This window comes from Malaya genurostris, chromosome 3 (genome assembly GCF_030247185.1).
Source record: "Malaya genurostris strain Urasoe2022 chromosome 3, Malgen_1.1, whole genome shotgun sequence".
Classification (NCBI taxonomy): Eukaryota; Metazoa; Arthropoda; class Insecta; order Diptera; family Culicidae; genus Malaya; species Malaya genurostris.
Window position 1 is genome coordinate 223,751,426 of NC_080572.1, and position 17,089 is coordinate 223,768,514.

General features: G+C 35.0%; 2 protein-coding genes across 2 annotated transcripts in view; both read right to left on the minus strand.

Moving 5' to 3' along the window:
* The window catches only part of LOC131434439 (uncharacterized), a 159,855-nt gene that overhangs the window by 47,357 nt on the left and 95,409 nt on the right, over positions 1-17,089 (minus strand). The window lies entirely within an intron of this gene.
* LOC131434440 (serine protease SP24D-like) lies at positions 4,252-5,618 on the minus strand. Its single transcript, XM_058601154.1, has 3 exons — positions 5,100-5,618; positions 4,643-5,018; positions 4,252-4,551 (listed from the first exon to the last, which is right to left on the minus strand). The coding sequence occupies exons 1-3, from the start codon at positions 5,372-5,374 to the stop codon at positions 4,408-4,410; spliced, it is 795 nt and encodes a 264-aa protein (XP_058457137.1). The 5' UTR covers positions 5,375-5,618; the 3' UTR covers positions 4,252-4,407.

Here is a 17,089-nt window from a genome sequence, read left to right on the forward strand (position 1 = left end):
TCATATCACATGCCCTCAGAACTATATACCATTCGTTTCTATCTACAACTTGAGTTCAGAGCTTGAGCGCTTATGTAATTAGTGATGATAGAAGAATTTCATTCCTAATATTATTTACACACGCCCGTATGCCTGTCTCGATTTAGCTAGCAATAATGTAGGGAAACAGTTCGTTTGCACGCATTACTGAACATGTTGCCAGCGAACGGTTGTACTTCATAAGGAAGAACCAGTGAGGGAGACATGAATCAAAACTATTGAATTGACAAATATTTAGTTTTTAATATGTATACGATTTAAAATTTTTCATTTGCGAATGAGTTATCTTACATTTATTTTACATATATTGTATTCAATTCAAATAATTCAAAAATTACACTGCAGTCAATTTTAACTTCACATTTTTGATATATCCATATATCTGAAGAACATTAGCGTTACAGTTCTTTTGCAGAAAAAAGTATTCTCGGACACCAAGTGCAACATCAAGAAAAAATTGAAATCAAAAAGGGGGTAAACTGTTCGTCGACGTTCTGTATCACATGGTATGAATAGCCAAGTTGTATAAAATTTCTGAACAAGACAGCTAAAGTCGAACGGCTTATGCTCATAAAGATGGATAAATCAAACTGGGATCGGACTGACTGTAAATTCATCGAAACAAAATATACGGGAGAAAAGAGGAGGCTTTAAAATAGAACACCTTCCTTCTCGAATAATGGCGCATGCCGACGATATCGTGGTGGTTGGTGAACTCGTGTATTTAGTAATACGTCACCACACGAAACTAACCAACGGCGTATGAACCACGGTTTTCAACAGCTGCTTGGAGATCCACCTATCACATCATCGAGTTCTTCGAGGCTATATTCAAAGTTGAGAGAAAAAAAGTAAACTAAGCTGACACCAATTGATTCAGATTGATTACAATAGTTCACAAAAGCATGCTTCAGTGTTTATGTCACACAGTCAGCATTATTTTTCCAAACTAATGCTTACATTTGTGTTGCCTATTCGTATGAGAAAAGTGATGCTAATCTAAAAAAACGAGTGACATGATATTTCGGAACTTTGTATGGGACCATAAGACCTTTCATTTGAATCTAAGTTTGTTAAAATCGGTTTAACCATCCCAGAGTAATGTTAGAGACATTATTATCACATTTTTGATGTATTACCGTGACCATGAATCCTTTCATTAGAGTCTAAGTTTGAGAAAATCGGCTTTGCCATCTACGAGAAAAGTGAGTGACATTATTTTCACATTTTTATTGTATTATTTTCACATTTTTTATGCATATCACCCTGTAATTCCGGAACCGGAAGTCGGATCCAAATAAAATTCTGAAACTTTATATGGGACCGTAGGGCCTTTTATTTGAATCTAAGTTTGTGAAAATCTTTTCTGCCATCTCCGAGAAAAGTGAGTGACATTATTTTCACATTTTTGGTACATATCACCCTGTAGCTCCGGAACCGGAAGTCGGATCCAAATGAAATTCAGGAACTTTGTATGGGACCGTGGGACTTTTCATTCGAATCTAAGTTTGTGAAAATCGGTTAAGCTTGTGAAAATCGGTTAAGAGATGAAAAGTGAGTGACATTTTTTTCACATTTTTAATGCATTATTTCCCCCTTTTTGGTGCATATTACCCGGTAATTCCGGAACCGGAAGTCGGATGCTAATGAAATTCAGGAGCTTTGTATGGGACCATGAGACCTTTCATTTGAATCTAAGTTTGTGAAAATCGGTTCAGCCATCTCGGAGAAAAGTGAGTGACAATATTTGTCACACACACACACACACACATATACAGAAATTTGCTCAGTTCGTCGAGCTGAGTCGAATGGTATACTATTTTCACAATTTTGGTGCCTCCGGGCCTCGGTTCAAAAGTCGGTTTTTGCAGTGATTGTATAGCCTTTCTATATGAGAAAGGCAAAACAGTAAATAAAGAATAATTACCTTTAGGATATCTGTAGATATACGTTTGAGTACGAGATGAAACAGATTTCATTAATCAAAATGTTGGAAATATTGAATACACCCAAAATTTTCATTTATGTTTACTTTTTTCACGTTACCTCTTTTTACGAATCAAATCTCAAATTACGTAATCGTTTTTTAAGAATCAAATCCGACTTTCAGTCTACGAATTGTGATAAACTCGAATACAATATCTTTTCTTCGGCCCTATGAAGCAATACCTCAAAGAAAAAATGCGGGAGGGTAATGTCAGAGACATAATTGGATGGCATGAGTACGGATAAAACTGACATGCTTTTTCCACACATCCGAACATCGATAATCGCAATTTGCAAACTTTCAATTATAAACAATTGTAATTCCATATAAAAAAGATCTTGTTTGAATATTATTCAGTTCTTTTGAAAAATGATACTTAGTTAGAATCAGCTACATGAAGCATTATCACCATGCCAAAGGCTTTGATCTGTAACAATGAACAATTTCGCATAGGTGAGAAAATCAATTTTGCATTTGGTTTGGCATTTTGGTTATTAATTGAACATAGTAAGTGTCTGTCTTAATAACGAACAAAGCATGTCGTAAGTCCACTATACTAAATAACTCAAAATATTCCGTTTTTCTATATGTCGGTTTCGTACGATACGCTTCGTGCAGAGATTCGTTTAATTGATGTGATTTAAATTATGCGCATCTTCTTTTAGCACTGAATTTAGCTAAATGCCAAATATTTACGAAAACTTAAATTTTGAGTAATTTGTGGTTATCTCATAGGACTGAAAATTTTATCATCAAATGCTGACCACATTTCCAAAAATATGCAGAAATAATTATGTTGATGCGTTGCATACAACAAGAGATATTCGCGATTAAGGACTGAGACCTGTCGGTCGCGTAAAACCACGTGGCTCGCTGTGCGTATTACATTTCTCTCCATGCTCTCTCGCAAATGTGAAAAATTACTCTCGATGTGGCCGGGTGGCCAAGAAAGTTTTGATATTTTCGGTTACAAGTTTGACTACATCACATAAAATCCAAGAAAGCTGCCGCTTGTTTGGCAGCCTTTTGGAGCCGATTTTATTTCTCTCTCATGTTTCGTTACGTTACCAGGGAACTAAAATGGCGCCGACATAGAAATCGACTTACCTTCACAAAAATAACTTACACATCATTTTCATAGCGACAACATATATGTTTTCATGCACTAATCGCATCTAAATTCAATTATCTAGACATTGTCAGGATAGATTTTTGATCCATGCTTTTGAAGGCGAAATATTAAATGAACAAGTTGAAAGTTGTCGTTTTCAGCTATGCAATTCTTCCTTCAGGAAAAAAGACTTTCCCGACCGCTAAAGTCAAATAATCATTCTGAAATTTTCACAGAATAATCTAAACTAACTTTCTAAGCAATTGTCAGTTGGGTTTTTTTATATTCGTTACCGTTTCTGAAAAAACCTAATTTGAAGTGTGAAAATAGCCCTTTAAAACGCTGTAAAACACACTGGCCTTAGCCCTTAAGTTCTACCCATTCTTGTATAGGGTAAATTTTGAAAAGGCGCTCCATACTAAAGGGTGCTCCATACTAAAATATTGTCGACAAAATAGAAACAGCTACGCAAGAACTCAAAGTGAATGAAATTATTTTGATCTTACCCTTAAAGTCATTACATCGCATATAGATGGCAGATGTCACTCCTACTAAGTGTTCTAGTTCTAGATGTATAATACATGTCAGTTTTAAAATTTAAATCTAGAAATTATAACAAAATAAACTGGCAGCGCCAGCAGCGTTTTATCAGTGTTTCAAATATAGAAAAAATGGAACGGTAGCGTACACAAGTTTTAAATTTGACAGTAGAACTGTTCGAATAAATAAAACTAAAGGGCTTGCTGGGGATACGTATGTTTCTGTTTCAGTTATATTATAGATCCCCCATATGAATCTTGCAGCTGCTGAATTTGCTCTTAGATATTTCGTTTAGCTGCGAGAAGAATTCTGCCCTCTCCACTTGGTAGTAAAAATGAAGAAAGAGAATTGACAGACGCATGAATATCGTGCTGTCCCAAGTGCATAAACATGGTGACATCGGGAAACCAATCGAACACAACAAACTATGGTAGGCCAGACGGTGTAGCCCAAATCTAAGAAAAGTCCTGCTTATTGGGAAATCTAGAAGAGGTCATTGAATTCAAGGTAAGCCAACCCTCGCATCTAGCTTGGCATTATTAAAAATGACTCACGTAAGATGTAGATACTAGTATACTGGGTTCGTTGTCAATTGCTCAAACATCATCATTTTTATTGTCAGCTTGATAGGAAATTTGTTTCACTACAAATCAATATCTTCTTCGTTACGTAACTGGAGGTCCGATTTGTAATGTCCTGCTCTAGTATTTAATCACTTTTTCAAGTGTATTTATTTTATTTTAGCCTCAATCCATTGGACAAAATCCGAAACTTTTGCATAGCCATCGGGTGCAGCCGTACCACAGGAACCGATTACGAAGTTTGCCACACCAACCAGTTGATTGCCGTAAATTGCCGGTCCACCGGAATCTCCCTGGAAAATTGAAACAATACTGTATCGATCGAAGGAATCGTGTTCTCGATGGAAATGCTCGTCACACTTGCTCGTTATTATCACAACTCACGTTACAAGCACCATTATTGGCAGGTGACCGAAGACACAGCAGTCCCGAGCTGATACCGGTTTGCGACGCACATTGTTCGGCGGAAATGGTAACGGCGCGGTTATACTGAAGCTCTGCAGGCAGCGGACCGTCCGCGTACAGACGACCCCAGCCCGAGATGGTTACATTTGCCGCGGTCGGCAGTTCCGAGCGGCGTAGTGCAATCGGTCGAATGGCTTGACTTTGCTGGTATGGCTGTGAAAGCTTCAACAGAGCAATGTCGTTACGGAAGTTACCATAGCTTTCGTGGGGAATGATTCGTTGTACACTGCGACGCGTTCCTCCTTGGGCGAGCTTGACGGTACCAGCGAGCACAGTGATGTAGAACGAAGGAACACTACAAAACGGTAACGGGTTATCAGGTGAATCAATCGTTACTTTAAATTACGCATTAAATTTTCACAATTTCCGCACTTACACATTATTTCCACTATAAACACAATGCGCTGCCGTTAGGACCCATTGGTTGGTAATCAGCGAGCCACCGCAGCTCAATGAAATTCCGAATCTCAGCAACGCCACCTGATGAGGAAACTGGTTGGCCTCGGCGGTAGAACCGCCAACAATTCGCGGTGACGATAACGACAGTTGTCTGGCCTTCTCTAGCGGCATGAAATGCACGTCCGATGCAAACACCAGCGATGCTAATGCCAGCAGAAAAAATACCAACCCACTTTTCGGGTGGAAGATCATTTCTGTTTGGGGGGTTGTTTTCCTGCTAGTCGCTGCTGCACACAGATCTATGGGATGTTTGCCTGTCCGTCGAAGGAATATATGCACGGACCAGGATATAAAAAATCCACCGGATATAGCAAAAATGGCTTATAGGAGCAAAACGTATGGTTTTTACTTCAACCGTTGAGCCAACTGTTAGCAATTGAACTGGGCAGGATTCGTTGATATAACCGCTTATTTATTGAGCCCATCTGCCTATACACTGTCCGGTCGGCGGTTTCGTATCGTTTGCTAGAAATAAAAAAACGTTATCTCCGTTCATTTTACGCGAATCCAAACAGGGCAGGCTCTTCAAATTGGATTAAAGCGTTGAAGTGAGAGGGTCAGTTTGAGGCGCGATAATTTTGCACGGATCCCACCGGTGGCTTGTTGGGATTTTTCAGTGATTTGTGTTGCACTATATTAAGGTTGATTCACTCGGAGTGGAATTCAACCGGTATCAGTGATGTCACGTATACTTCAAACTGTTAGCTTTATATGTTTATTGATTACTTTCATTCAACTTTCAAGTACTTGGCTAGCACCTGAGTTGATAAAATTGGATGCCTGAATGAATGGAATATTACTGAGATAAACATTTGTGAAACTGTGGCATTATTAAATATTAATTGGAGTTAGTGAAAATATACCAACACTGTTAATTTTGAAACCGGATAAAATTCATGGAAATAATTTTAGATTAGCTGAGTTTCACGTGATTGATTGAAAAACCAGTTGAAATTGCGTATGGAACAAAATGCAGTAGAGTAATTCCTGAAATTCACAGCAGAAAAGGAGACAACCATAGACTAGACTTGCTCCGATGAGAATGAAACTTTGTGCACGTTTTCAGTATGTTCAGTAAACCGTTAACATACGATGATACATTTTTCAATCTCGTCGAGCTTAGTGGAATAGTATATAACACTATGGGTCTCCGGAGCACCTATCAAAAGTTGGTTTCTCCATTCTATAGAGAAAGGCAAAAAGCAAAAATCGAGGCTTTTTTCTGGGGCTTACTAAATTACGATTTTTTAACATTTTTCTATATTTTGAAGCTCAACTAGAAGACAACTACATATTTAACAAGCACAGTAGCGCAAACACTTTTGATACCCAATTGCTGTAACGGACGCTAGAAATCCCGCCAGTAGATGCGGGAAGGTTTCAAGAGATTGTCTTACTAAGGCGGCCATGAGAATGAAAACATTAAAAAAGTGATTCTTGTTTTTCAAAAAATTATGAATAAAGATAAACCTTTTATTTCTTCCTTTTGAAATAACTTCCTAGAGAACGGTCAAAATTCAGGCGGTTACATGTATTGCCCTCCAAGAGGACATTCTAAATCCAAGAGTTACATGCTTTTTATGAATTGAAAAAATAACTGAAAAATAAATAATTATCTCATTTATTTAAACCCGGCTTTAACCTAGTTGCGGTCTTTCGCCGGGACTGAAAAATTAGTATTAAAATTGCATCTTTGATTATTTTGGAAATATTTTCATTACCTGTTATGAAAACCACCGGTTGACATAAATTTTAATAGTAGTAATAGTAATAGTACTAGTAATAGTAATAGTAATAGTAATAGTAATAGTAATAGTAATAGTAATAGTAATAGTAATAGTAATAGTAATAGTAATAGTAATAGTAATAGTAATAGTAATAGTAATAGTAATAGTAATAGTAATAGTAATAGTAATAGTAATAGTAATAGTAATAGTAATAGTAATAGTAATAGTAATAGTAATAGTAATAGTAATAGTAATAGTAATAGTAATAGTAATAGTAATAGTAATAGTAATAGTAATAGTAATAGTAATAGTAATAGTAATAGTAATAGTAATAGTAATAGTAATAGTAATAGTAATAGTAATAGTAATAGTAATAGTAATAGTAATAGTAATAGTAATAGTAATAGTAATAGTAATAGTAATAGTAATAGTAATAGTAATAGTAATAGTAATAGTAATAGTAATAGTAATAGTAATAGTAATAGTAATAGTAATAGTAATAGTAATAGTAATAGTAATAGTAATAGTAATAGTGATAGTAATAGTAATATTTATAGTAATAGTAATAGTAATAGTAATAGTAATAGTAATAGTAATAGTAATAGTAATAGTAATAGTAATAGTAATAGTAATAGTAATAGTAATAGTAATAGTAATAGTAATAGTAATAGTAATAGTAATAGTAATAGTAATAGTAATAGTAATAGTAATAGTAATAGTAATAGTAATAGTAATAGTAATAGTAATAGTAATAGTAATAGTAATAGTAATAGTAATAGTAATAGTAATAGTAATAGTAATAGTAATAGTAATGGTCATAGTCATAGTAATAGTGATAGTAATAGTAATAGTAATAGTAATAGTAATAGTAATAGTAATAGTAATAGTGATAGTAATAGTAATAGTAATAGTAATAGTAATAGTAATAGTAATAGTAATAGTAATAGTAATAGTAATAGTAATAGTAATAGTAATAGTAATAGTAATAGTAATAGTAATAGTAATAGTAATAGTAATAGTAATAGTAATAGTAATAGAAATAATAATACCAATGTAAAGGCATATGAAAAACTATTTTGCTATTGTGAGCAAAATTATTGTTTGCAGTCTTTACAATAACATTCTAGTTTATAAATGACTAGCTTTCATCATAAACTTTAAGGTTTGCAAGTTTGCCTTCAAATTGTTTGAAAAGTAACTTCTTCATTTAAGAAAAGGCGTATGTGTTTCTAAAGTTTATTTCAATAAGAAATTTAAAATAAAAACACATTCTTATATTTTTTAAGCGGATTTTTATGCAACTTTTTATACGAAGTTTCAAAGTTATGCGGATATGCATTGCTCAAAGTTTCACAAATATGCGTCTTTGTTATGCGAATAAATGCGATTTTTTTCAAAATATTATTTAATCTTAATCACTTATGATACGATCTCTAAGTTTCAGGAATAATCGGTATCTGAATGAAAATAGTTTTTTTAGGCAGTGATGTCCGAGCTCAGCACACGAGCTGCTCTATACCTGCTGTGTGTGCCTATTAAACTCGTGTGCTGTGCCTTTTCAAATCATACTCATGAGCGTATGCTATTTGTGGAGTCCACCTATTGACAAGATACAATACAAAAGTGGACACTGTGTGCTTAAAAATTATATTATATTATTAAATAAAAAAAAGAACGGACACTCAAGTCAGCACATGAGCCAGCACACGAGTCAGCTCACGAGCTAGCCCCCCATGTCAGCTCATGAGCCAGCAGACGAGCCAGCACACCAGTTGATTTTTGTATACGTAACAGTTTCCTAGTTACAATGATTTAAATGAAGTGCATGTCAATAGTACATTCACCTTTTTTCAAAAGACGCCGGAATAATCGTTGAAGAATCAACAAACACTGTTGAATGATTCTTCACATCAATATGCTTAACTGTAGGACATACAAGTTTTTGTAGGTCTTTCAATTTTAATAAAACCGTTGAAAAAATATCTTGTGTTACTATCGAAATGCATCGAATTCTCAAATTAGCATAATAAACAAAAACTTATTTACGGTGAAAATTACGTAGGTAAATTAAGAGCATCTCGAATATCAGACTTAGATCCGCACATTTCAAATGCTTTAATGTCAAATAATTCCAAAACTTTGCTACCGCTAACAAATACTCTTAGAATGATTCCTCCCATAAATAATTAATTCTAGATTACAGGTTCAAGGCTACACTAACAGAATGTGTAGACATGAAGAGTCTACATCAATGCATGACAAAACTGACCAGCTGCAATCACTTAACTCGATTCATACTTAATAATTCAGCGATTTACCAAATTATATACCAATATCGATTACCGAGTAAATCTTTAATCTTACATAGAACAGTAATAGACAAAACTGTCACTGTCTCAGATCCATTATTGTTAGGGGAAGGGGGGCCAAAGCCGTTTCCAATAACAAATATTTATGAATATTTATGAAGCCAATATTCCGTCAGCAATTGCTGATTAAAATTTTTTTTATTTCTTTTTTAACAAAAAAAGTTCAAAAAGTTTTATGTACCATTCTGTCGAAAAAAAATCATAAACAATTGTAATAAATATTAAGTAAATTGAATTCTTTCTTGCACATCAAAATTGTATCATTAAGATGAACAAGAGTTTGCATCCATTCGGGCAAAATAAGGTTATACACCGTTGAACGCTGTACCTCGCTTTTCCTGGGAAAAATTTTTTGCAGCGAACACAATATTTTTCGAAAACAAAAAAACGTAATATGTTATAGAAGCGCAAAAAAGAGTACTTTAAAATACTATAAAACTTTTTTCTCAATGTGGATTGAGATATTTTTAATCTCACGCAATCCTTCATATATTTGCTTTCACTAGCTAATCTCACGCAATCTTTTCGGAACTTTTCCATCTCCGCTAAAACTAGTGTGAGTTTAAAGTGATTAACCCCTTGGCAACACCAAAACTAATAAACTTATTCTTCAGCGAGTAATTCTTCTCATTTCATCGAATAAAGTTGTATTAGATAAAATGGCACTCCGAAAATCTACTATGTATAACTGAAAATCTTCTAGTCATAAATCGCTAGAAAGCTTTTATGGATAAGACAACCGAGTCTCGTGTGATATGAACCTGCCATAAGCGAGACAAGGTATGGTGTGGTTCTAAAAGTGATTCAATGGACAGCAATGGCCAGGAAAGTGTCGCACAGCTCAAAAACTGTCTGAACATGCCATTTCGAGATGGCGCTAAAAATCCAAAATTTCAGTCGATCTTGTGCATGAAACGTGCTGAGTAACATGTTCACAAGATGCGAAAAGCCCCAAAGCGGAAAGGAAAGGAAAATATCCTTACAGAAGCCCGAACCGGGAAACTTTGCAAGTATATTTCGTTGACAAGTATAAATTTAGTCCGATGTTTCGGAGGAAGAAATTTTCAAAATTGGAGATAAAATTCGTGATCGTGAGCATTTGGTGAAGTAAACGGTGTGCTTTACAAGGACGAGTGCCTTAAAAAGCGTATCTTACCATTCATACAATGAATTAACTCTGTTTGGTCTGATCTAGAACGTGTTGGATAGTTATTGAGCCAACGGAGTCCATTTTGAATCCGTCAAATACACCGGAGCTTCACCCAATTGGAAAATGCCGGGCGAGTAGCTTTCAAATAAACCCAAGTTTATCGAAATTCATTGAGTCTTCGAGAAAATTCAGCCGGTTACGTCACTTGTACACTTATGTCTTCAGAACTGGAAGTGACAACCATTAGATTTTCGAACTTCATCCAAAATTCAATAGTACCTTTCAAACGAGCCTTGACTTGTAGAAATCGGCTAAGCTATTGAGCGGTAAAATCAACACGTATTGTCGGTTACGTCAGTTATACCATTATATCTCCGGAACTAGAAAAAAACAGTCATTCGTTCTTCGAACTTGATCAATGGTCAAATAGTAACTTTCGAATGAACTTCTAAACTAGTTGAACTGGGTTTTTGCCATCTCCGAGAAAATTGAGTGTTAAAAAAATCTTTGAAAAGTGCACAAACATTTTCCGATCTCATCGAGCTGTATCGAATGATATATAACATTATGGGTCTCCGAGGCTCCGACCGAAAGCAATTCTATTAACTTTCTATAAAAGACTGCAAAAAGAATTTGAAAACTGAATCATTTTTTGTTAAAGGGTTTTCTTTTTACGTGATTTCATTTGTACCTGTTTTCACAAATAGGCGGTCACGGCCACAAAAATAACAACATACTGAATTTTTATGTCAATTTTATCATTTCGGATTCGCATATTTCAGTGAACGAAACTATCAAGTTGCTTAAAAATCTAACAGTATCTAACAGAAAAACAGATTGGAAAATGACATCCGAATGCAGCTATGTAACGAAAACCGCGAAAATGTTACCGCAGAGACGGGACTCGAAACCGGGGAAATTAATTTGCCAAATAAACTACCCTGCATATGAAGATACATGAAGAGAAAGCCCAATTGACTAGAAGAACCAGTTTATCCTCGCTATTCTGCTTTGCCTCCAGCCACGGATTTGAAATTTTGTTTTTGTCTCTTAAGGGTTTTTTGACCCGATTTTATTACTCTCTCATATTTCGTTACCTTACCAGGGAACTAAATTGGCGCCACCATATAAATCGAATTACCTTCACAAAAACAACTTTCACTTTATTTTTATCGCGACAACATGTATGTTTTTATGCATCTAAATTAAATTATCTAGACATTGTCAGGATAGATTTTTGATCCATGCTTTTGAAGGTGAGATATACAATGAACAAGTTGAAAGTTGCCGTTTTCAGCTATGCAATTCTTCCTTCAGAAAAAATACTTTCCCGACCGCTAAAGGCAATGAATCATTCTGAAATTTTCACAGATTATTCTAAATTAATTTTCTAAGAGAATATCAGTTTTTTTGATATTCGTCACCGTTTCTGAGAAAATCAGATTTGAAGCATGAAAATAGCCCTCTAAAACGCCCTCAAACACACTGGCCTCAGCCCTAAAGGGGTATATCAGTCTCATCATCTATTTGATGCTCTCGGCTGATATGTGGACAATTTCCCCGGTTAGGAGCTAGCTATTTATCAAAACTAACATTGAACGTTAATTTGACGAATGCCTTTTAAGAACCGAAAAAAAACCAGCTAATGTAATTCAGAGACACTTGAAAAAATCGAATGTGTTTGATGTAAAATAGCCAAATAATAAATAAATAATGAATGAAATAATAGAATATGATTTCACAGATTAAAAGCAATAAATTTACCAGAATGTGCAATTAGTTAATGCAACAAATTAGCAAAAAATTGTTTTTGTTTCCGAGAACTAGCCATTCTCGCAATATCAAGACATGAAATTCAATGTATCGGTTCTTAAGAACTAACTATTTGATATTCTCTTCCATTGAAATAAGCGTAAATACAAAAATTAATGTAGAAATGTAGTTTGCTGTATTTTTGCTTTCGTTGTCTTCGCCGGAAGTGACAGTTTTATTCGTATTCACATCATCCAGTTGTGTCGCTGACATTACCTACCCGCCTTTTCTCGGATATTAAAATTTGTCACCCCAGTTTGTGGCGCCGTTCCCCGCTCTCGTGAAAACGAACATACTGTTCTGGCACTGATAGGACATACAAGCGATAAATAATCCGGAGGATGATGCTTAATTTTATCTACGCTAACGTTAGTAGTTTTTATTTTCGAACAGCAACTAATTTCCCGAATTTATCTACCTATTGTTAGTATCCCGAACGCTAATGGGCTTCCGCCGTTTGCTCTATGATAAGGGTGTGACGGTTTGCAATTGAAAACTTTAAGTAGGACATATCAATTTAAAATCGACCGGGAAAATTTTCGGTCCACATCCGATAATGTCGCATTTTCGGCATTTGTGGCTGATTTATGGCCTTGCTAATGTCTCGCATTGCTCCGACCGGTTGACCCACGGTTCCGAGAATCTGTCCGCTACAATTAAACGTAGAAAGTGAAAAATTGCAAGCAGTGTGCCGAGCGCGTCACGTGTCACTATAAATTTTTGGAGGAGGTCAAATGCAAAAGTGAAGGCAACGATATTTAATTTTCGCAGCACAGAAGCGGACAGATTGTCATCGAATTATTTCACTTTATGACAAGCAAACAACGCACGCTGCACGATTGCAAATTGCAATGTAGGTTATCGAAAATGAATGACAATCTAAGAAACCGAATGCAAAATTATATACCCAAAGTAACGGGATACCCAAAACTGAGAAGCAATAAAAATTCATTCAAATTTTGGAATCAATAAAAAAATGTACCTGGATGTATCACATCCAAATACGTGAAATTGGAGTCAAGCAGTGTCATATCCCATAACAGTTATATTCAACTCTCAGTACAGTATATAAACCTGCCGAACAGTTTTATAGGACGGGTGCAATTTGTGTAGTTGATGTTTATTCGGACATTTTTGTATATATATTTTGCAACAGTATGTCTGTTCGGATTTCACAATGATGACAATAAAATATGAAAAAAACATCGAATGCACGAATGATTCGGATGATTTATATAGGAAACTCGCATTATACTCGTATTTTAGCGTAAAAGTAAAATAAATCTCAAGTCCGTGGTAGAGTCTCACACTTTCCAAGCACTGATATCACCCAGGCTTGTTAAAGTATAAGACCGTTTTGCGGTTTGGAAGAGAAATTCAGGCGTTAAAATGAACTTTTCCATATACTCCACATACATATGAGCGTATATCGTAAGCGATGGAAAAGTTGGTCTTTCCACAATCACCGACAGCAGCTAGATAACGCCTACAATGAGTTTGTTTAGGACCGAGAAAGCTGCTTTTTTGTTTCCGTTGGGTTGAACGATGTTATTGAAAACGATTTAGACGTACGACTACGTCTTTGTTTTATATGAAGGAGTGCGAATTCAAAATACGGAAAAAAAACTGTGCAAACAGTGGTCAGGTTTTGAACATCTACAGCTAGACCAATTTTCAATAGATTCTCGATATCACTGCATAAACTGCTTTAAAATATTTCTACGCATCGATTCGAGTAGATAAAACCTTTTATTATCCATCTAGTGGTGTAATGATGCCTTTCTCATATTACTTATATTTTCAACAATATCACTAGAAGATTCTGGGAAGAAATTTTTTTTCAATCTTGAATAAAATAAGAAACTTTCTTTGGGTATATACTAATATAACTTTTTCAATTTGTAAAGAGTTATGTCAAGTTAATAAGATTTTTTCTTTATTTAGCATCGTCGTACTAAATGATTAAAGATACTTTACCTCATAGTTCTGGAACCGGAATTCGGATTCGGATGAAATTAAACAGCAACCTATGAAACTATTGGAACATTTATTTGAGCCTGTTTGTGGAAATCGATCAAATCATCTCTGAGAAAATTTAATGAGTCTCGTTTTAAACTTTTTGATCACTGAAAAATTAGAATTTCAATGCGGCAACCCTGCACGCTAAACGAAATTGAACAAAGCACATTGCGTACTAGTTTTGCATCGTTATTTTGAATAACGATTCGAATGTTTTGACACTCATCGCCCTATAATTTCGGAAGTCGAGTCTTGAATAAATTTGCACAGTATATTTAAAGACAATGAGAGCTTTAATTTGAATCATGATTCGAGAAAATCGGCTTAACCGTTACTGAGAAATCGAAGTGAGTTCCGTTTTTTGGAGATTTTCTTCACTATTATCGGTGCTTTCGGAAGCGGAAACCAATAGCTAGTAGTCCCAAAGTAGTTTTATATATTCACTAACTAACAAGATATAAAAAGTAGATGAATTCGCTATAGATTGTGAAAAAATACTCAAGAAATTGATAAATTTTACTAATCGCACTGCAATACCGGAACCGGAAGTCGGATCTGGATGAATTTTTTAAAGAATTTTAAGACCTTTTATTTGCTTCTTAATTTCTGAAAATCGGTTAGAAAATTTTTATTTCAATTTTTTTTAAATTTTTCGCATATTTCCTTGTAATTGCGGATCCGGAAGTCGGATCAAAATGAAATTCAAGAAAATTATATATGGCCATAAGACCTTTCATGTGAATCTAAGTTTGTAAAAATCGGTTCAGCCATCTCTAAGAAACGTGTGTGATTATTTTTTTCCTTTTTTTTGTGTATATTACCCTGTAATTCCGGAACCGGGAGTCAGATCCAAATGAAACTCAGGAACTTTGTATGGGACTGTAATACCTTTCATTTGAAGTTACCCAAGTTTGTGAAAAATTTTTCAGCCATCTCTGAGAAAATTGAGTGACATTATTTGTCACATACATACATACTCACACATCCACACACATACACAGACAATTTGTGATCTCAACGAACTGAGTCGAATGATATATGACACTCGGACCTCCGGGCCTCGATTGTAAAGTCGGGTTTCATTGCGATTGCATGGCCTTTCTATATGAGAAAGGCAAAAACATGTTTTTATTAATCAGTTCTCGAAACATCAAATAATAACGACCATGGAATGCACTCTGTTCGTTTCGTTTATGTCGCAGAAAAGTTTGCTATGCCCATCAACAAGTTTGTGGGTTTGTTTTGTGCGTCGTTCGTCGTGCGCGAATGAAATTTTCAACCTTATTATCATTACCACCAACAAAATAAATGCCCTGAAAAGGACAAGGGCATCGAATAATCCGCAAAGCAATATTTTCGGAAGAGTATTTTGAATGGTTATCAATAAGTTCATACAGTACAAAAAAATGCTGCCTAGACTTAAAACTGTTTCTCCAGCTTGGTATAATGAAATACCCACAGCAACACGACATTTGACTGATTGTTCAGTAATCCACAAACTCTTTTCCGAAACTCGTTAAAGTAATATAATGATATCTCAGTGAAGCATTTTTTTGCCAAAGTTTTGTATAATATTACGCTGAACAACAAATCCGTTAGCCGAGATTTCGAACAGTGAGTTAGTTTGTACTTAAAACCTAGTGAGACACTTGTCAGCATATGTCTCTTTTCGATTTTGCAAAGTGGCGTAACCATTGCCCGTGGGACTGGAAAACATATAAATTGAATGAAGGAAAAAGATAAATGACATAAAATATTATCTTTTTATCTGCTTATTTCCAGGTAGATGCGTTGAGGAACACTTGAAAACATTGTCTCTCGCTGTGATGATTTCTTTTGGGGTTTGCTTTTCTGTTTTGTATGCTAGATTAAAATAAACTTTAACAAAACACCCCCTTACTTATTTCATACAACAATAAAGAAAAATCCTTTCTAGGTCGATTACTGATGACTCGGCAATTCATGATTCAATCCTGATCGCTTTTGCTGAGCTAACGGTAAAATTACTGTTGACAAGTTCGGCAATAACTAACAGTTAAATAATTTCGGATTATCGATATTCTCAGTAATTATACATTTTGCCTAGTCGATTACCGAGCACTCAGCTGTGTAAATCTTGACAATTTTGCCGAGGTTCAGTAATAATATTTATGTGTGTACGTTAACTGTTCGGACAACCCCAGAGAGCTGTCTCTTGTAATTATTTCACGTCTAGTACCGAGCGGCTCCACCGGAAATCATGACTTATTGATTTGGCTCAAATTTTTCATACGCATGACTCATAAATCATAAACCAAAAAGAGCAATTTGCATAATCAATTTACAATTTTGACTTCACTCTTGAGAAGGACCTAACCCATGATGCACCCTAACACAAAATTACAATATTTTAAATTCTTATATTGGTACAACGATACCTTTCTCATAAATGTTTACAGAGCTCGTAGACACAAAACATTTTGCAAAGCTTGGCAGCTGTCCATTCAAACTGATCTTGTTAGAATCGATTCATGTTTATTTCCGAATCATTTCTAGATGGAAAATTGTCTAGTTTCGTTCTGTCGTGACGTAAAATTTACTAATTCACCTGTTGGTGTAATTATGCCTTTATCAAAAATATGCATACTACGTCAGGATTCTTCGTAGAATATGCATTTGACACTTGAACTGAAATCTATACCTTCGACCAAAGAAAATAAATGAATTATAGTTAACCTCAATCTTATAAGCTTCATTGGTTATGGGAATCTAGAACCAAAGTAACCAACGGCAAAAAAACATTTTTGGAATTTTTTCAGACTCTTTCGGCCTTTGCTGAAGGTTGTTTTCA